The sequence below is a fragment of the Ictidomys tridecemlineatus genome, chromosome X (genome assembly GCF_052094955.1).
Source record: "Ictidomys tridecemlineatus isolate mIctTri1 chromosome X, mIctTri1.hap1, whole genome shotgun sequence".
NCBI classification, from domain to species: domain Eukaryota; kingdom Metazoa; phylum Chordata; class Mammalia; order Rodentia; family Sciuridae; genus Ictidomys; species Ictidomys tridecemlineatus.
Window position 1 is genome coordinate 16,055,573 of NC_135493.1, and position 22,370 is coordinate 16,077,942.

Below are 22,370 nucleotides of genomic sequence, written 5' to 3' on the forward strand. Positions count from 1 at the left end.
CCACATAAATTTGTACAATTAAAATAGTAATTTTAATATAACATATAAAAATCACTAGAAAAAAAAAGCTTGGCATAATGTAAGTTTTACTGGTATAATCACTCTTCCCCCATGTAGACAGAATAGGGTAACATAAATTTATCCTGATTTTATTTCTAAATTTTAAAAATTATGAAGGAAGCAGAAATCATATAATGGAGTTGAATTAGTCTAAGAAGCAAACAACAACAAAGCAATAACTACAAAAACAGTGAGAATTTTCCTGAAGGAATACAGGAAAAGAATAATGGATTCCCAGGAGACATAGATCTAGACCAAGCTTTACAACTAGATGTGTGACTTTAACCAAGTCATTTACTTCTCAGGTCTCAGTCTCCTCATTTACAAAATAAGCAGTGAGAAAAAAAATAGAAATAAAACTACTATATGACTTAGCAATCCCACTCCTGAGTATATATCCAAAGGCAATACAGTTGCCACATCAAAACAAACATCTGTGCTCCTGTGTTCATTGCAGTGTTACTCACAATAGCCAAGATGTGGAATCAACCTATATATCCATTGATGAGTAGATAAAGAAACTGTATCATATAAACATAATGAGATATTATTGAGCCTCAGAAAGAAGGAAATCCTGTGTTTTGTAACAAATCTGAAGGATGTTATGTTAAGTGAAATAATCCAGGAACAGTAAGACAAATACTTTATGATATCACTTACATGTGGGATCTAAAAGCATGAAACTCATAAAAGCAGAATAGAAGGGTGGATACCTGGGTCCAAGAGGTGGGGTCAGAGAGTACAAACTTTCAGTTATAAGTTGAATCAGTTCTAAGGATCTACTATACAGTGACTAAAGTTAATAATACTATATTGTATAATTGAAATTTGATTACGAGTGGGCTGGGGTTGTAACTCTGTGGTATAGTGCTTGCCTAGCATGTGTGAGGCACTGGGTTCAATACTCAGCACCACATAAAAATAAATAAATAAAATAAAGTTAAAACAAAAGAGTAGATCTTAAGTATTCTCACTACACAGAAGAGGTTAACAATGTGAAGTGATGCGTATGTTAGCAAGCTTGATTGTGGTGATTATTTCACAATGTATATGTTATATCAAGACATTATGTTGTACATCCTTTTTTATAGAAACATATAGTATTTTTATTTGTTCTTTTTAGTCATACATGACAGTAGAATATATTTTGACATATACATACATGGAGTATAACTTCTCATTCTTGTGATATTATATGATGTAGGGTTACACTGGTTGTGTATTCATTCATATAGGAACATAGGAAAGTTTGTCCTATTCGTTCTACTATCTTTCCTATACCCATCTCCCCTCCCTTCCCTTCATTCCCCTTTGAGACACATACAATTTTGCCTTGTCAATTATACCGTGATAAAATTGGGAAAACGTAAGTGATGAGGTGAGGGGCAGCTCCAGCTGCCCTGCACATTTTCTTCCAGCACCAATCCTCAGTAAGTCTATTATTCTGGGTTGAAGATAAAGACATTGCTTGTGACAAAGCCTACTAGAGGTTAGGAAAGCATTCTGATTCATTTATTTATTTCTGTATTTAGTTAGTGCCTTAGGTGCAGAGGGCTGAATTAATCAAACTCAGCTCATGGCACATTTATCATCGTTGAGATATTGTTTAACTTATTTACTTCCTGTCATTCTCATACTTCACTCAAATTCTCTTTCCTCATTCTTTAGTAAGTAGTATTTTCTGATTAATCATAATATTTTTCTTTCATACGCTATTACATAATGTATATTATCATTTGAGTGAAGGCCTTTTTAATTTAAATCATGTATTGTGCTTATATACAGGTATTTATGATTCCATTTCTTGTTATTGCTATATTTTACCCATCACTATGTTTTAAAAATCTATACATGTTACTCTAGATACAACTAATCCCTTGCTTACAATTGCTACAAACTACTCTGGAATGTGCATCCACCACACTTTGCCTCTCTGGTCTCTCAGTGATGGATGCCAGATTGCCTGCAACTCTCTGTCACCATAAATAATGCTGCAATAAGAAGTATTCCAATTTAGAAAAGAATTGTAGGTGAGAGTGAGAATAGGGAGCTGTTTGTGAGCTGTGACTAGAATGATGAAGATCTCCTTTTCTCCAATGAGCCTTGGGTGATAGAATTCAATCCAAATGGTTCAGCTGGGGCAATCATCAGGAGTTGGTCTTTTGTGATGCCAAGGAATTATGATGTTCACATGTGTTTTCCCCTCCTGAATTGACTAGTTCTTGGAATCAATTAACCTAACTGCTTAGGGATTTTGACATCTTTTAGATGCTCCATTTCTGCCCTCACTCCCAGGAGATGACCTCACACAATCCCTCCAAATTACCGCAACCATGGTCTCAGACCTCTTAAAGGAGGCACACAAATTCTGTTACCCTAGTTAGGTCTTCCTCCTGTTCTCCATAACAGCTATTTTAAACCTTCTCCATCTCATTACTTCTCTCACTCTCAGCAGGTTACCTCACCTCCTACTTCATCGAGAAAATAGAAGCTACCAAATGAGAGCTCCCTGAAATTCCTATGACCAAATCTATAAATGTGCCTGCATCCACGCCCACTCCTTGCTTCCTTCCTCCCTGTTGCAATGGGGTGCCCCAACTGCTGTTTAAGAGGAATCCTTCCATCTGTGCTATGGATTCTCATCTTGGTTTTGTTGGCTAAATTCTACCCCTGCCACGGTATTTCTATATCTTGCTATTTCTAATAATCATGTAAAATTAAGTCTCCCTGATATTAATACTATATGTTTAAAACTTCTCCCAACCTCTGTCCCACCCAGTGATCTTTTTTTCACCAACTCTTGTAATCTAGTGGCTAAATTTATTGAAAGAGCTCCATTTGCCCTCCACTCCCTCCTCATTCCTCCTCCTGGATTTCACCTAAGAGTCTTTTCTCCTAAATCCAGAAGACATAGTTCTTGTCTTACGGTACTTATATTTTCCACAGCGTTTGTCACCATTGAATACATTGTCCATTGTGGACCTCTCTTTCCTGGGCTTACATGGCACCACATACTCTTGGTTTTCTTTCTCCCTCTCTAGCCTTTCTTTCAAGGTACCCTTTGCAGGATGATCCACATATACTTGCACTCAGTGTTCCCCATTCCCAGGACTACTTGTTTTATTCTTCCACTTTATATTTGCACTTGGCAATCTTGTTGACTCCTATGGGGGCATTAATTGCCATCCACATTCTCAAATCACTATCTCCATCCTGAACTGCTGCCCTCTGCTCTAGATTTCCACAGTGAACTTCCTTCCAGACAATTCTACCTGAGTGTCCCAGAGGTATCTTAAAATCATATGTTCAGGACAGAATTTATTATCTTTCTCAACAACCACCCCCACTTCAGTCATTCCTGTCAGTATCTCAAGGAATCTCATCACACTGTATATATTCTTGTTATTATTAAATTTTTAAATTACAAAAATTAGGGATTCTTGTTATAAAAATTAAATCAATATAAAGGCATATAAAACAAAAAATGAAAGCCTCATCAATCTGTCTCCCTATAGGTATACCACTATTAACAAAGTGTGTATATTGTAGACTTTTTTTTAGATATATAAACCCACATAAAATGGAGTTGAATTCATTTATGAAGCAAACAACAAAGCAATGACCACAAAAGCAGTGAGAATTTTTTTTATATGTACTCTATCATACTGTGTTGTATCATGCAAATTTATAGCAAAACATATTGTGGATATCTGTGAATTATTAATCATATTGTTTCTACTTATTCTTTGTATTGGCTGTGTATTATTCCATACTATGCATAAACTAAATTCATTATTCATTCTGATATTGCAGGATCTTTAACTTATTTCCAGTCTTCACTACTGCAGGGTTGCACTGAATGACCTTCTCCATTAATCATTGTATCCTTGTACTAGGATAGAATACCAGAAGTGGGTTTCTTAGATAAGTCATGTATGCTTAAGTTTGGATAGGTAAATGCTAAACTGCCCTCAAAAAAGTTGTTTTTCTCTTCTACTTTTCCCTTTGCAAGACAACATGTAAAATGTTTACACTATTTTAAGTGTACAAATGAATAAACATTTATATGTGTATATACCCGTTCAACTACAATCTACATCAAGAAGTGTGCCATTTCCATCATCCCTGAAGGTTCCCCTTGCATTTTTCCAGTATATATCACTTACCCAGAGATGATTACTATTTTCAATTATAGAATCATCAATTATCTTGCCTATTAATATAAATAAAGTCAAACAGCATGTACTCTTAGTTGTCTGACTTGACTGGAAATATTTTTACATTCATTCATATCCATAGTTCACCTTTTAATGTACAGTATTCTATTGTATAAATGCCCCACAACTTGTTTATACCTTCACCTGTTAATGAATATTTGGGTTTTGATGTTACTATTATTGTTGTGCATAAAGCAGCTATGAACATTGGTGTACAAATATTTTTGTAGATACATGTTTGTACTTTAGGATGTATACCTAGGAGTGAAATTTTGGGGTCACAGAACATGTTTAATTAATTAGAAATTACAGAGTACTTTGACAAATAGGCTATACCTGTTGATCTTCTACCAGTTGCATAAATTAAAAACTCCAATAATGATGTAGAAGAATATCAGGCTGGAGCTGTGGCCCAGTAGTAGAGCGCTTGCCTAGCACATGTGAGGCCCTGGGTTTGATTCTCAGCACCACATAAAATAAATAAAATAAAGGCCTATTGATAGCTAAAAAAATTAAAAGACAAAAAAAATTTTAAAAAGAATATCACACTCTATTACTGCACATGCAATTGTCTTCCCAGACAATTGTAGGAACTGCATCTGTCTTAATCAGAACCTCAGATATAGGGAAAGGTCAATAAATACTTGTGAAATTGAATTAATAATTTAGTGGCTACTATTTGTTGTGCCTAAAAGTCTCCACTACATGAGTTGAAGAGTTACATACAATGTGTTAATTTGAACAAATTTTTGTAGAAATAGATCTTTCATCACCCCAAGTACAATCTAAGTTTCTTATCAGCAGAACTGTGGCTTTTACACCATTTTATCCTCTTCTGTGGTACTTAGCATCAGTATGCTGTACTTATTTAGCTAGCAGATTCAAAGACTGCCAAACCACACTGAAACCTTTTACCTGTTCACATTTCTGGACTCAGGTGTGTAAGAGTCAGAGAGAAGAGAGGGAATCTTCTTCTACCCCTCACTAGCTACAACCTTCCTCCCTCCTCCCCACAAAAAAACAAAACTCAAGCTAACAGTCTGATTTCTTAGAACCATTACAGACCCACATGATGCAGGCTGGGGAAATGTGGCCCACTATATGTATAACCTTATGTTTCAACTTTAAAAGTGCCCATATCTAAAGATTTGATGTAGCCTGTTACACTAGGTCTTTATTCTTCCCCTGCAACTGTGGGCTGAGGATTCAAAAAAAATCTTTCTTGCATGAACTAGGCCTTCATCAAAATTCACTGCAACTCAGATTCATTTCCATTTCTAGTCCCATTGCTGCCCACAATCAACTGAGCATGATGGATGAGCTGGCTAACATTTTGAAGGTGAAAACTATCTATCTATTTATCTAACCATCTATCTAGCTTGTCCCCCAATTTGAGTGCCTTCACCCTATTAATGTAGCACATCCTTCAGTCTTGCCTCCCTTCACATCTAAATGAGATGGGATGTAAGCAAAAATCCTCAACTTTGTGTCTATGATGAACACTACGTTAACTAAGTAAATCTTAGAAACTTGGGAATTTGCCAGCTCTAACTTTTTGTTTAATTTACATAATGATTTGCATAGAGCTGCATATGTTAAGGAAACATCTGTACAATTTTTATGCATTTAGATGAGATGATTTTTTCAATATTTGAAGTTACTGCTTGTTATTGATTTCTTCTGGGTCTTTTAAAAATATATCATACCAGAGTCCTCCAATGTGGGCCCCCAAATCCCCCACACTTCTTTTTTTCTATGAGCCTCACTTTGTGGATATCATACTATTAGCATGGTAAGATGGAGAATGTAAATAGCCTTTCTCCTAGCTTTCCTTTCCAGGCAGTTGAAACCTCCCTGATCAAAGCTGAAGGGGCCTGGAAGTTGCATCAACATATAATGTTAGATATTTGGGGGGACCTCAGAAAGCTGTTTGGTGAAGCATCTTCAAAAAATGTAATGTTTTGAACTCATCTGAAGAGATGGGTCAAGGCAGTAACACAGACAAATAATTGGGCACATTTTCACATATCAATGTTCGTTCAAGATCTCTATGCCCAAGATCTCTAAAGATCACTTTTTCTAATAGCACTATTCTCTATCATCATTTGAAGCTTATCTTTTTTTTCTGAGAAGCTTATCTTGAACTCCCACTTCCTGATTCACTTGAGCCTTAAAAAAGCAAGTGAATATATGAATGAGACCTGAGGAGGGGAGAAATCTTCTCTTCTAAGCACTTTGGCACACTTACTGAGGAAATATGTTACTGAATTAACCATTCACTCAACTAAAATATATTCAGACCTACACTGTGTTTAGTAGATGTACTGTGTTTTTAAATACTCACCTTCTATTCATTCATACCACACCCTAAGTTTTTGTTGTAAAATGACTTCTCCACAGTGTGACTATTCTTGGTGAGATGATAAATCCAAACTTCTGTCCTAGCAAAACAAAAAGCTCCCTGGAGGTTTTTTTCCTGCCACAATCCTCCTCTTACTGCTCAGTACAGCACAGATTTTAAGCTTAGTTGATCAGAAACATTTGTGAGTTTAGTAACATGAGATGGAAGAAATTACTGCTTCTCCATCCCAGGAGTAGTTTCCTTATGAGAAGTTTTCCCTGTTTGGAGATTATCCCCATGGTTCCTGCTTTGTAGATCTCTGTCCTTTTTCAAGCCTTGTCCTTTAACCTTTCCATAAATTATTTTAGTTATGAAAACTCATTATAGTGCCTTTTCTTAGTTAATTGGAAATGACAATATGGTTCAGTTTAAAGACATTTGATTTCTTTTGCTGGCAACCAAAGAACATGGACTGAAATATTGTACTAGGCACTGACAGTACACCTGGAAACAAGACAGACAAAGTTCTTGCCATCATGAAGCTTACATGCAAATGGGAAATGTAAGTTTACATAGAACTAAGATGAGAAACACTAGATATGTAAAGTCCTGTCATTGCTTTCATATACACATGTATTTTATTATTTTTGTAAACAGACAAACTAGACTTCATTTGGATTGCTATAGGGGTCAAAACTATTGCAGTAGGAGGAATAGCTTAAATTCAACTTTTGAAATAAAAGGTGAGGGAGTTTCCAAGTACTAAGGTGAGCAAGAGGAAAATCTCTGGAAGCAGTTAGGGAATGATTGTCAGTGAGATTAGGCCATCTACATTTGCTAATTTGCGCTTGAATATATTGGGCTCCTTTCTTCCTAGAGAGACTAGGAGATGATTACATTTCAAAGTGATGGCTTCCAAATCCTCCAGAAAGCCTTTCCTAAGTTTTAACGCTGGTTATGGATTGGGAGAGGATCTACATCTTAAAGCGGTCAGAGAAAGGATTAATACTTCCTAGGGCTCTAAATTAAATTCTCCAAGGGGATCAGGGATCTATTATCAGAAAGGAATCTATCTAAAGTTTCATCAAACTGAGGGGACTTTTAGGGTCATCTCAGTCAATTTCTTTGATCCTTTCTGATAATAGGTCCCTGATGAAGAGTTTTCATATGCACCAATATCCAATAATTGCTTATTGGATATTGAGCCACATTCACTGAAACTTTATTTTATCTAAATATTATGGACACAGGCTAGTTGTTTAATAAGATTGACTTATCTGTCTTATTTAATTATAGATTGTTTTGATCTATATCAAAGCTTTTCTCTGTACTTAAATTGCCCATTTGTTTGTTGATATAAGCAGAAATTGACTCTTCAAAAAAGGGATTTTAGTTCATGATTTTGGGTTAAGAATAACATTCTACAAGCAGTCTCCTATACTAACTCTTCTGCTCTCTCAGGAAAATTTCTAAGAAGACACTGAAAACATGAAGACTTTCCACAAATGCAGCTAAGGATATGGGAAAAGACTCTATCTATTGACAGGATCTGGCAGGAAATGGGAAAACAAGAGTGTTCTCACCAAGTGGTCCTCATTGAAACAAAGCAGATCGGAGAGGATTAAATATCATGTGCCTCCTACCTCACCAACTGTCACAGGCCCCCAAACACAATGTCTTTAAAAATTATAACAGTCTTTCCTCTTGGAGAAACACTGCTTTTGAGAGATTGAAAACTTTCATTTCCCATCCTACTTTCTCAACTTACAATTTTATACTGTTCATTCCTGGATATCCTGACATGTATGTGACAAATATTTATGAAGTGCTTATGAAGTACCAGACTTTATAAGTATGAATTTAATCCATTTCACTTGTTTTGCCTCATAACAGAGATCAATATGTCCTCTGCCCATTGTTCCAATTGAGTTCCCTAAATGCTTAAAGGTTAGGATCAGGAGCAAACCAGTTAAACCTTAGACCCCTAAGCTGCTGAATATACAAAACTTGCCTCCTCTGTTTTTTTTTTTTACCCTCCCCAATCTTCCCATATCCTTGGGTGCAGGGGACATGAGCCATCAGAGATGGTCATTATGACCCTCGGAATTTCTTACAAAACATTAAATATTAGAGTCATGGGAAGAGCATCCTCAGACTTACTTCAGGGAGAGTTTACTACCATTCTGGTTTTTTGCTAGCTTGCCGGCAGGCACAGCAGAGAGTGAAAGGCCAGAGCTTGTGCCCTGAAGCTCCAAGGGGCGCTGTAAATTCATTGGCCAGTACTCAATAAAGAGTATTTGCCTGGGTATTGAGAAATGGATTTCTGCCTTATTCAATAGCCAAACTGTGGAAGTAGCCTAGATGCCCTTCAATAGATGAATGGATAAAGAAACTATGATACACACACACACACACACACACACACACACACACACATACACACAATGGAACACTACCCAGCCTTAAAGAAGAATGAAATTATTGCATTTATGGGTAAATGGATAGAATTGGAGAATATCATGGTAAGCAAAGTAAGCCAATCCCCAAAACCAAAGGCCAAATGTTTTCTCTGGTAAATGGATGCTGATCCATAATGGGCAGGGGCAAGGAAAGAACGGAGGAACTTTGGATTGAACAGAAGAGAAGAAGGGGAAAGAAGGGAGGGAAGGTAGATTGTGTGTGGGGAAAGATGGTAGAATCGTATGGGCATCATTACCCCTATGTATGGATATGGTTGCACTAATGGTATAACTCTACATAATGTACAATCAAAGAAATGAAAATTTGTGCTCCATGTGTAAAAAATAAAATAAAAAATAAATGAATGAAGCAAAGTTTATACATGAAGAAAAAAGAAAGTAATGCCTATATGAATACATGAGCCACATAATGTACAACCACAAAAATGGGAAGTTATATTCCATGTATATATGATATTTTGAAATACATTCTACTGTCATGTATATCTGAAAAGAACAAATGATATTTTTAACAAAAAATTCCTAGGGTTTCTTTTCTGTAATTATTTGTTTCCATCTTCACAAAAGTGTCAGCCATCTTATGGACCCAAGAAAAAATGAAAAGATATCCTTAAAGTTGCTTAATCAGTGTTCTCCCTGCAAGCTCAAACTGTCATTTAATTTTCAGAAAACCTATGTTTTACTAATTAACAGGAGGAGGCATGACAAGAATCAGGAAATTTCTATAAAATAACGTTTCTGTTTTTGACAGCATATCAGGTCATTAGAGACAGACTGCACATTTATCACTCCAACAGCAGCAGAAAAACCAGGGTCTGGAAAATAAATACAATCATGGGCGTTTTAACAACCAAATGATCCCCCCAAATTAAACCATTTGCAGAATGCATGTATTTGTAGCTTTGTTAACTACAACTAAGTTTTGTCCTTAAATCCACTTTTGAATGATGGTGACTTAATGTTGCCAGTTCAAAGGCATGTAACATCCAAGACATGTTGGCCATCATTTATGTTAGTCCCTTCAGGAACACATACACATGCATGCATATGCGCGTGTGCACACACACATTCCTCTCACACACATACACCATCGCTTCAAAGTACACATGAAATCATATGGGCTACAATGGATGTATGATTTCCTTGTGATAACATTTCATAGACAAGAGGACTGATTTTAATGGCAGATATTCTGGGGCTTAAGAGCCTACCTATCTTTTCAATATTATGTGAGCTGATAAAGGGGTAAGAGAGACTTAAGAACTTTATACCAGGGACTGGCACCAACTCCAGACTGTTTGGTAGTCAACATAAATTTTCACTTCAAGGATCCAGTGTGTTGCCTTTAATGGAATAGACATGGTGGGTGGGGCCGACAAGGGGTGAGTAGTAAGCAGGCAGTGAGTAGAAAGTAGTTAACATATCATGTATTCCACTGTGCTAGAAAACTTTCAGAACATCATCTCATTTAAGCTTCACTTCAATTGTATGATTATTGTTATTTCTCAAGGTCACAAATCTAGGAAGTGGCAAAGCTGGATTTGAACTCAGCTCTGCTGTCTCCACAGTCCACTGCATCATACACATTCACAAGGACTGTAGGGAGGTTGATTGGCAGTATTAAACCCCAAGGATTTATCTTTCTTTCTCATTGGAAAGGTTTGATTAACTTTCTTTGTGTATTCATTTATTTATTGCTCAAAGAAGTAATATATTCTCTCAGTTGAAGATTCCAAAGATATATAGAAACAGAGGGAAAAGTAAATTTTCTTTTCCCTTGCAGCCAGATACACAGTCCCTCTTTTTGAAGGCAAATCAATGATATCAGTTGCTTGTGTATCCTTCCAGAATGTTCATTTCTTTCCTCGTTTGTACCCAAGGTTGAATGTGAGCAGCATGCTTGGCTAGGAAACTGCAGTGGTGGTATTTGGGATGGGATTAAGAAGAACTCTTATCATGCTTACCAAAGGATGTAAAGCAGACAAAATTCATCTTTGCTCATTCTGTCACCTTTGATCTTTCTCTCTTCCATTCCCCTACTATCCTGCTCACCCTGACCTTTCCCTTCCTTCCAAGGGAGAAAAGGCAGATTCAGACACTTCCTGTTGTTACATTCTTCAGGACCCTGCTTACTGTTTCCCAAGGGGCTGTCTTAGCTGAGAAATTAGTCCCCGCTAAGAAATTCATGCGTGTCTGTGGATTGATGAGCTACCTTTTTCACAAAACATGTTTGCATTTTAATAAGGGGCTTCAATCAAAATATAACTTGAATAATGAGGATTTCAGGTGCTTTGTCATGACAGACAAACAAGGCAGTTTTTTTTCCTCAAAAAAGATGTGACCTGTGGCTCTTCCTACCTACTTCTCCTTTGTGTGTCAGGCCAGCTGGGGATACTAATACACTGGCCATCTGCAATTGTCTCCCAGAGCAGGACAGTACGGCCCCCAATCTTGACTATTTTCATTTAGGATACACACAGTTAACATTTTTGGAACAAAATGCTGTAGACATTTCTCCCCTAATGTGTACCATAACTATAGGCTCCAATCTAATCTTTAAAAAAAGAAACAACTGTAACAATGAATAGAATTATTACAACTTTAATATTCACCAAATATTATCTCATTGGAGGTTGGAACAGATTGTTTCATAAATTCAACACTTTTCCCAGCCCAGAGGTGGGAGAAGGTGAGCATCTCTGCTGAGATTTATTGAAAAAAAATCTTTGTGGCTGGAATTCATTTTGATTTCCACAGGTAATATTCTTCTTGCACAGTCAGGCATAACTTCACAACCCAAGGAAGAAAAACAGTAGGTATCTTCATCCATGTCATCTGCATTAACAAAAACAAGAATATTTTTCAGCTGGGGCATTAAGAACTGTGCATATGGTAGAGTCATGAAAAATTTGTATTGAATGATTGAATGAACAATTAGAAAGGAAGGGAAAGAGGGCTGGGGCTGTAGCTCAGTGGTAGAGTACTTGCCTAGCACATGTGACACACTGGGTTCCATTCTCAGTACCACATAAAATTAATAAATAAAATAAAGGTATATAAGAAAATAAAAGAAGTGAACATTTTGTTGCTTTCTTTGGATGGTTTAATATAAATATGGAATGAATTAATTTGTTTTGACAGCATATTGTTTAGGCAAAAGTGTCTTCCCCATTGTGAATAACAGTGTTACAGATCTTAAACGTAACCTAGGGGAGGATATTTATGGCCAAACTTTGAAGGCCTTGGAAAGTAGAATAAGAATTCTTATTTGATATTCTTACACTGGAAGTTTGGCTATTTCTCAAAGTTGAGATTGTCTGGTGTTAAAGAGAGCATGATTTTTCACTCTGTGCTAGTGGAATCTAGCTTTTGGCTACCACATGTTGGGTGGTAGCATCCAAACTTCAATTTTAGAACATGGGGCTGTCTACCTGTCACTCACTTTGAGACAGGTCCAAGGCCCCTTGGCTGTCCAGGTCTATTGCTTAGTACAACAATATTAGAATCCTTCACATGTATTGCTACTATTCCTCTGAAGAAAAATATGTGTACATTTGTACTATTTATTTGCTAATGAAATATTCTCCAGGGGCAGCAGGGGAACCAATACTAACTAATCCTTTGGCCAAAATGATATCATCCAACCGCCCCAACTATTATGCAGAAAGGAGCTTCCACAGTCCAGGTCTTCTCTGTGCTGTGGCTCCCCTGTGCCTCCATATGAGCACCAGAACATATCCACAAGTTAGTTGGCTAGAGTCTGATAAATGCTTATGGCCAAGGAAAGGTTTCTTTCATGTACTACTAGCTTTCCCATACAAAGTTAAGTGCTTTTAAAATCCACCATACTACTTCCAGATGAGCTTCAGCTCTGGAAAACAGCTGTTTTTTTGTTTTTTGTTTTTTTTGGAACCAACATAATAAAAAAAATACAAGTGGATGAGCAGTCGTACTATCAGCACTGAGAGGGTGAGAGAATGGCTACAAAGGTGGTCTATCTGCGTGTGAGCGGGGGTCTACTCTGGTCTTCAAGAAAGTCAACCAAGATCATTGCATCATGGACCAACTAGAAGTACAGAATGCAATGTCATCACATCAACTTAAAGTTGTTAAGTTCTTGATCACTTTATCTTTCTCTGTTTTAGCCATCCTTTCCTTATACTTTCTCTCCCAATGCTCCATCTCTAGTCTCTACCTATAAATATTGCTTCCTATAGAACAAGGTGAATATGTAACTCAAAGGGTAATCTTGGTAGGGTGCACTAGTCCTGAAAGCCAGGAGACCTTATTTCTGGTCCCAGTCTGCTGATGCTGAACAGAATGACTGTCCTTAAGGCACTTTCCTTTACCATGATTAATGTTTCACATCTGTAAAATTAGGGAACAGGATTATACAATGTCTAGGTTCTTGTGCTTTCAACAGTCTGTGACAATTGTTTTTAACTCCCATGAATTTTTCTAACCTGTCTCCTGTAGTCCCATTAGTATAATAACTCATCAGATTTGTACATATTAAGTTTGCTAAGTGCTTCTCTATACACGTTCTCAGCCAAGAATGAGCCCAGATGTGTACATGTATGTATGTGTGTGGTTTGGTTATGAGATGTTCCCTAAAAGTTCATGTGTGAGACAATGCAAGACTGTTCACAGGTGAAATTTATTAGATTATGACAATTGTTACCTAACCATTGTATTAATCCACTAATATGTATTAACTGGGTCAATGGTTATGGTTACTGTAGGCAGGTGGAGTATAGCTGGAGGAGGTAGGTTACTTGGGCATAACTTTGGAGTTTATATTTTGTTCCTGGTGAGCAGAGCTCTCTCTGCTTCCTGTTGCCATGTTCTGAGCTGCTTTCCTCTACCACACCCTTCTGCCATGATATTCTACCTCACTTTGGACCCAGAGCTATGAAGTCAGCTGTCAATGAACTGAACCTCTGAAACTGTGAGCCCCACATAAAATTTTTCTTTATTTATATTGTTCTTGTCAGGATTTTTGGTCACAGTGATGAAAAATCTGACTAAAGCTCTGTGTGTGTGTGTGTGTGTGTGTGTGTGTGTGTGTGTGCAGGTTTGAAGAGGAAGTATTATTTAAGACCTACTACATGGTCTCAGATTCATTCAGTATCACTGGGCTATAAATGTAAGCAACACAGCCTTTTCCTCACCATTTGGGAAGATCATTTCTGAAGGAGGGCCTTGTACACAGCCTAAAGACTTGGAAGTAGAGCTTGTTGCAGTTGATTTAAGGGGTGCTGCCAACAATTTGTGCTCAAAGGTTTTCTTCAGTCTCTTCTGTTTATATCCAACATTTAACCCACACCTGCTACTTCCATCTGAAATAATGCAAAAAATGTTAAAACGTACATCTTATCAAACTCTACACTTAAAATCGATGACTATTATGATACCTCAATAGTCCTGTTAAAATATAAAATCCTGGGGGACAGAGGAGGTGATAGAGAGGGGAAATAATAGGGAAAGATACTAACCAAATTATAGTGTTATATTGTGTGTTTGGATGAATATATGACAACAAATCTCACTATTATGTATAATTGTAATACATCAATAAAACAGGGGGAAATATAAACCTCAATACGCAGTGTTTGTTCATTCTAAGAGTTAGCTTTTCTACAAAGTCATGAGAAGTAAGTTTGTACTATCATGTGTGACAAAGGAAGAGTCAAAGCACTTACCAAGGAGACCTGCTTTCCCTACAGTATAAGGACCACAGGTCACAGATACACTTCGTATAAAGGAAGGAGATCTTGGTGGTACTCATAGAATCTTAGAGTTCAAATGCTGTCTTCCCTAAGGGAAGCAGACTGAGCTTTGCATTGAGACTGAGACAAACTGCTAGAATTGGATGGAAGACACTTTTGATACATAAAATTAAACTTGCCTGTACTGGAGACATTCTCACGGGAATCACCACTGCTAAGAGACAACATTAGCATCTACTACATCTCCCAGTTTACTGAGAAAGCCATCAGAAGAACCATCCTGGCAGCCCACTGGCCAGACATCTTTGGCATGTTGGTAAGTTCTCTCCACCGCCACCACCACTCTTTGCTTTTCACATCCTCTCAATCTACTGTTGGCTACTTGGCCAGAAGTTCCTGTGACCCAGTGCCTAAACACAGCAGGCACTCAATCAATACTATTTTGATTGAATCAGTGGTGATGTGGCATAGAGGAAAAGTGATCCAAGGAATCTGTGCTAAAACAAAAGCTCCACTAGGCTAATATATGACCCAAGTCACATTCTTCACTTGACTGCATTCATCTTAGTGTAAAAAACATAAATCATTTTCAGGTCATAGAAACAGACTGTATTTTGATGCTGATACTGTTTGAACTCAAGTTAGGAGATAAGTTCATCTGAGCAGTTTTGTAAAACATGTAAAATTCAAAACCTTACCCAGACTGGCATCTTACCACAAGTGTTATCCATTTGCAACCACCCACAACGGAGGTGTATCTGCCACTGCTCCCGTACATTCTCCTTCATCACACAGTAAAACACAAAAATGAGGAAACCTAAGCCAGGAGAAGGAGGTCAGTCTTTTTCATCAGCTGTAACCAATACCTAGACACAAAGCTGCTCTTGTCAATGCTACTTCCAAAGAGCCCCAGAGCCATTACCCGATTTCTGATTTCATTTTTCTAGCTTTTATAAAGATAGTGATGGCAAAAAGGTTTGTTATCAAAACTTTATGTCCACCACTCCTTTGCCCCAAGATTGCTATCTATCTTAGACCATTACAAATAAGAGCTGCTAGGATATCCAGTCTCTGAGATGGTTTTCAATGATCCCCATATCTAGTCATTCACACTCTTGTGCAGTCTCCTTTCACATTGTACCAATAGAATGTGGCAGTGACATGCTAAGATTAGGTTATAAAACATAATAAAGTCATATTTTCTCTCCCCCTGCCCCTTTCCCTTTTTCTCTCTCTCTCTCTCTTTTTCCCTTTCTCCCATCATTCACTCTAAAAAAGTCAAGCATTTTGTCCTGAGGATATCTTGGCATCTCTGTGGAGAGGACCACATGGTAAGGAACTGAATCTTCTAGTCCACAGTCATGTGAGTGGGCATATGTAGGAGCAGTTCCCCAAGTCCCAGTCAAGTCTTCTGATGATTACAATGCTAGCTGACAGCTTAACTCCAACTTCATCAGAGTCTCTGAACCAGAAATACTCAGCTAAGCTGCTCCTGAGTTCCTGACCCTCATACCCTGTGTGAGATAATAAAATTCAGGGGTAATTAGCTACACGACCATAAATAACTAATACACATCATCTTCCCACAATTACACCATGTGGAAAACACGCATCTGATGCCCTTGATTTCTACTGCCCTGATTTTGTCCCACAAGTGAGAGGAGAGTGCCAAAGGCATTTATGATCAGTATGAGCCAATTTTTATCCCCATCATTCTCCTTGGGATGCAAAATTGGGACTTAAGATGATCCTTGTTGCAAAGTCCTAGGAGGGACAACTGGATTTCCAAAAGTTTGTGGTGGAATTGGCAGAAATAACTCCTGTTGATACTTTCACTTTTATTTATGGTCCATGCCAAAAGTCTTTATCCACAAAGCCTTTACAGATGCCTCAAACTGGAACTCACCTTTACCACTCCTGAACTCCCATGATGCTTCATTTCTCATAATATCTGCCCTACTTAGCCACATAAATTTCCATGGATTGTCCATCTCACACTTTGTCAAGTCTTTGAAGGGGAGAGGTATGTTTCCTTTCCATGTTATATCACCTTCCCTTTTGTCTACAGTACTCTGTGTGGCAGCTCAATAGATTATTGATGATTTGGACTCTAAAGCACTTGAAGTGTAAACTCTCACAGCCTTCTGTAACCTTAGCAATTCCTTCTTGGATCTCAAAATATGTATTTTGGGCCCAAGGCCAGTTCAGAAACCTTTGCTCTGCATACAGGGCAGTGTTCAGTTTGACTCTATATGGAAAGTTGTTATGCACATCAGTGATTAGTAACAAAATGATCTTAACTCATTGCAAACTGAGCACAAGTCAATATAGTAAATGTGTTCAAAGACAATTTCAGTTAGGGCCTTAGTGGAAGTAAAGAATCTAGACTGAGGCAGGTAAGAATCTCTGCCATCTGCCATGGGTTGACCATAACTCCTACCAGTTCAGTTTAGGAGGCTTTGTTTTAAGAGGATGATGACAAAGAGAAATATTCAAGAATAATAACCAGGCATGGTGGTGCATACCTGTAATCCCAGCGGCTGGAGAGGCTGAGACAGGAGGATAGTGAGTTCAAATCCAGCCTCAGCAAAAGTGGGGCACTAAGCAACTGAGACCCTGTCTCTAAATAAAATTCAAAATAGGGCTGGGGATGTGGCTCAGTGGTCGAGTGCCCCTGAGTTCAATCCCAGGTACCCCCCCCCCGAAAAAAAAGAATAAAATAAACAAGGATAGTAATGAACTTGTAGAAAAGCTGGAGTGTTGTATCCAGATAAGAAAATTCTTGGGATGAGAAATACAGGGTGAGGAGAGGTTGGTAGCATTAGTCACAGTTCTGAAAAGGCTGTCATCAAAAGGAGAAATTATGCCTGTTCTTTGTGGTTGCCAGGTTGGAACCAGGAGCAATGCGAGGAAGCTACAGAACAGCCAGAAAATAATAAATCACAGCTAGTGTTTGCTAAGCAATGGCTCTGTGATAGGCATTTTGTTATTAGTCTCATGTTTACAGATGAGAGACCCCAGAGTCCAAGAAATCTAGTAAACTTGACCCAAGTCACAAAGCTAATATTTAAGTTGGCAGCATCAGAACTGAACACAGGCAGTCTGACTGTAGAGCCCACATTCTTAACCACCATACTATACTACTCTTGGGTAAAGAAGATGCTGGTTGGGCACAGTGGTGCACACATGTAATCCCAGCAGTTTGGGAGGTTGATGCAGGAGGATCATGAGTTCAAAGCCAGCCCCAGCAACTTAATGAGGCCCTAAGCAACTTACAAGACCATGTCTCAAAACAAAATACAGAAAGCTGCTGGGGGATGTGGCTCAATAGTCAGGTGCCCCTGAATTCAATCCCTGGTACAGGAGAAGGAGAAGAGGAGGAGAAGAAGAAGAAGGAGAAGGAGAATGAGGAAGAGGAGGAGAAGGAGAAGGAGAAGGAGAAATTAAATGCTCTGCTTTATGGGATATTGAGCTTTCTTTCTGGTTGGGGGGTGGGGCTTCCTTTCCTTTTTCTTTTTAAATTTTTGCTGCTTTTCAGTTACACATGAAAATAGAATCTATTTTGACATAAATATGTAAGCACAGAATATATGTTGTTCTAATTCAGACCCCAGTACCTCTCCTTTCCCTCCTCTCCCCTCACCTCCTGCTCCCTTCCCTCTATTGATCTTTCTGCCCTTTACCCATAGTTATTTTTTAACTAATTTCTTATGGATGTACATGATGGTGAGATTCACTGTGCTATATTCATATATGTACATAGGAAATTTACATCAAATTTATGGAATGTTGTGCCAGGAAAGGTTCAGTGACTTATTGTCACTTGATGAGGAGTTGGATTGGGAAGATCTTGGTCCCCTGGTTCCAGCCCTGAGACATTCTGATTCCAGGTGGGAGGCAGCAATCTGGAGGCTAAACAAAATGACATTTTTCACTAACTATCCCCAGGGCTTTAGCTCCATGTGTAACCACACAACTGTGGGGATGAATTCAGAAGCATTCACTCTTTGTCTGAGCAGCAGCCACCTGGCTGGTGGTGCAGCAACCTGATGAGAGCAAGCCTCAGCCTCAGAGCAGGTGAAACTCCTCCAGCTTTAGCACGAACAAGGGGCAACAGTGATATCAAGCACCTATTACTGCTCTGATTTTCTGCATGGAGTTTCGTTAATTCTCAGACTTAAAGGTTATTCTGTGAATTCCCAATGAGCTGCCTTCCAGCTTTCCCTCTCTGCCTGACAGCCTTCCCTTTTCTTTCCAATAACAGATTGATCTGCTTACTCACCAGAACACAGGCATGAGGGAAGATGTCAGGTTTTTGTCACCTGCATTTTTATTTGTGCACCCTTCCTTCACAAATGACTCATCATGAACATAATTTTTCCCACCTGACCACAGGGTAACCCCCTTAGCCAGATTGCAAGCTTGCCATTTGCTTTGTAAATAGCTAGCTTGTTCCTGTGTTTCACTGCATTCTTGTTTTGCAGTTACTTGATGTGTGTGTGTGTGTGTGTGTGTGTGTGTGAGAGAGAGAGAGAGAGAGAGAGAGAGAGAGAGAGAGAAGGAGAGAGAGAGAGAGAGAGAGAGAGAGAGAAGGGGGGGTAAGACTTGAGTTTGAAACTCAGAGCTCTGAAAACACCCTCCCAAGATAGATGGCACATTCTATCTTGTAGGCAGGACTAGGAACACTGGGTGCTTGATTGACGTAAAGCATATGTGACAGAGACAGCTTGGCTCTGTTGATGCTGGATCTATGGGACCTTGGTTTTAGTCTTCAAAACAATACCCAATTAAATTTTGCTTCTACTCATGTAGGCTCCCTGCTTAAACACTACTTTCCACTTCCACCTCAGGAATGGAGCACTGGCTGTTTTGAAAACACCTCCTTCCTTTTCAAGCTCAAAACTGCTCTCTTGTTCTTTGTCAGCTTTCCTTTAACCCCTCTTTCAATAGAGTGAGTACATTTCTCCTCAGATTAGTGAGCCAATGAGATGTCTGGGTTTAGTACTAAGAAAGAAGTCTGTACAGGCACCTAGTTCCTAAGCCACTTCTGTGAACATTCTACACCAAGTACAGTTAGTTTTTGAGGTTAGAATATCATGCTGGAGTATAGAGTTAGAGTACCTCAGTGTGGGTCAGGTGGTTTTGTCCAGAGGAAAAATATAGAACCAGCATTAAAGCCTCAGTCAGTAATCTAGATTATAACCAAGTGCAGGTAGTCTCAAAGGGGATCAAGTAAGTCTGGTGTGTGTGTGTGTGTGTGTGGTGGGGGTATTCCTAAAAAACTCATTCCTACTACCAGAGACAATAAAAATAGCACCTAAAGTCTGGGGTTGTAGCTCGGTGGTAGAGCTCTTGCCTAGCATGTGTAAAGCACTGGGTTCAATCTTCAGCATCACATACAAATAAATCAATAAAACAAAGATACTGTGTCCATCTGCAACTAAAAAAATTTTAAAATGGCACCTGAAGGAAGAACAGCACATTTTGCACCTTTACACTTTCTAGTCAGAATACGGCTGTACAGTAATCCCCTGTAATCCAAAGGGAGGGCTGCATTCCAAGATCCCCAGTAGAATGCCTGAAACTATGGATAGTTCCAAATCCTATATATATATTATCTTTCCTACACATACATACCTATGATAAAATTCAATTCATAAATTAGGCACAATAATAGATGAATGACAACTAATAATAGAATAAAACAATTATATCAATATTCTATAATAAAATTATTTAAGAGTTTTGAATTATATATTTCTTGAATTTTTCATTTAATATTTTCAGACCATGGTTGACACTTGATAATTGAAACTGTGGAAAGTAAAACAGAAATAAGGGGAACTAATGTATAAGGTTAGTAGACTAGAATCTGGTGGGACACAAAATTTCTGTTAAGTCACCATACTGCTGCAAATGAGATGGGTTCTTGAATCATAAGACATTAGGGTAAAACTATGACATATACAGATTGCTCCACCACATGCCTATACCACTTTGGAAGGGCCTGGAATATAATTACATATCAATTCATATTTCCTGAGATTCCTCAAGGATAAACAACCATAATTTTTAAAAGGTTCTGAGGTTTTAAAAATGTAAAGTTGAAACAAAATTCTAAATATTTTTCAATAGCTTCTGAGAGTTTTTAACAAGCTATATTCCAAAGAATGAGGGAATGAACTGCTGCATTTCCCATGCTTCTTTGACCAAAGAGACCCTTTCCTGATGGAGCATCCCCTGGGACCACCAGTGGAGTGCATTTAGGAAGGAGGTGTATATTGAGTGGAAAATAGTAGAGAGTACTAAAGGAGACCTTAACTCAATGGAGCTAAGTTGGCTCCCTGCCAGCCCCAGTAGCCTAAATGGTCTTGGCTGAAGATGAGGATAATAGTATGAAGAGGAGCTTCAGTCCTCCATGAATCAATTCTACATGCGTCCCCAAATCACCCAAAGATTCTTTTTATAGGACAAATCAATAATTACTCAAAAATATATTAACCAGCCCCCAGCTTTACTTCTTATGTTACCTTTTTTTCTATTGTTAATCACTTCATTGATCATTTATTTCTTTCACCAGAATATATGAAGGAGATTAAAGAGCTATAGAGCCCTTAGCTTAGGATCATCTAATTCAATCAGTTATGGTGAGATTCTGAAGAGGATTTGTAGCAAAACCAAGACTAGAACCTTGGCCTGTTGCCTTGGCCCACTACTCCTTGCTCTAACCTTCATTCCTACAATTCTTACATTCTTAAACTTCATTCCTATAATGAGGGGTAACATCTAGCTAATATTTCCAATGACTTCTTGTCAAATAGTTGTGAACAGAGGCCTCCTGGACTATTTTCTCCTCCTTTAAGTCTCTAAAAGATGAGGTTATTTTTCAAAGCAACCAAACACTTGGTGAAGGTGTAGGTAGCCACACAGAGAACAGAGAAGCAGCAGTTACCTTGCAAAGTGTTACAAATGGCAAAAAGATATAAGAAAAATATCCTCATGGGTCCCCAGGCGAAAAAGGCAAACCCCCAGGTGAGGCCAAGCAAGAATGTCAGGCTTAATGTGCCTTTGAGATCATGCAGAATCATCTTCTGCCGAGTCTTCTGGCTTTGGGATTTCATGGAATTCAGTTGAGCAAGGACAATGCAGAACATGGAGAGATTCATCAGAAATATGAGGCAAAAATAAGCCACCACTGAGATGTAAAAGAGAGAATCATCTTTGATCCAACAACTATAAGAAACAAACAAAAAAATAAATAAATAAAGAAAACTACAGTGAGGTAGGAAAACATTAGCTCCTATTTTACCAAGATTCTGAACATCACTTAGTCAGTTCCATTTAATCTAAGGACACCTAGACCTAGAGAGATGAAGAACTTGACAGAGTTCACTCACACCCACTGGTAGCAGAGTTAGGACTAAAACACCAACTTTCTGAGCCCAATTAAGGGTACTCTTCAATACCAAGTTAGAAATCCCATAAGATGTTTCTGTCCTACATAGGCAGAAACCTCTCAGTCGAATTCCCTAGAAGACTATTT

The 22,370-nt window shown here is 38.2% G+C and overlaps 1 protein-coding gene across 1 annotated transcript in view; it reads right to left on the minus strand.

Moving 5' to 3' along the window:
* Window positions 1-11,735: 11,735 nt before the first annotated feature.
* Window positions 11,736-22,370, minus strand: part of Adgrg4 (adhesion G protein-coupled receptor G4) — an 87,879-nt gene continuing 77,244 nt past the window's right edge. The window contains exons 17-20 of the mRNA XM_078034191.1: window positions 21,780-22,060; window positions 15,543-15,644; window positions 14,270-14,437; window positions 11,736-11,933 (exon numbers count right to left, since the gene is read on the minus strand). Of these exons, the coding sequence (XP_077890317.1) occupies window positions 11,755-11,933; window positions 14,270-14,437; window positions 15,543-15,644; window positions 21,780-22,060 (730 nt within the window). The 3' untranslated portion in view covers window positions 11,736-11,754. The remainder of the gene's footprint in view (window positions 11,934-14,269; window positions 14,438-15,542; window positions 15,645-21,779; window positions 22,061-22,370) is intronic.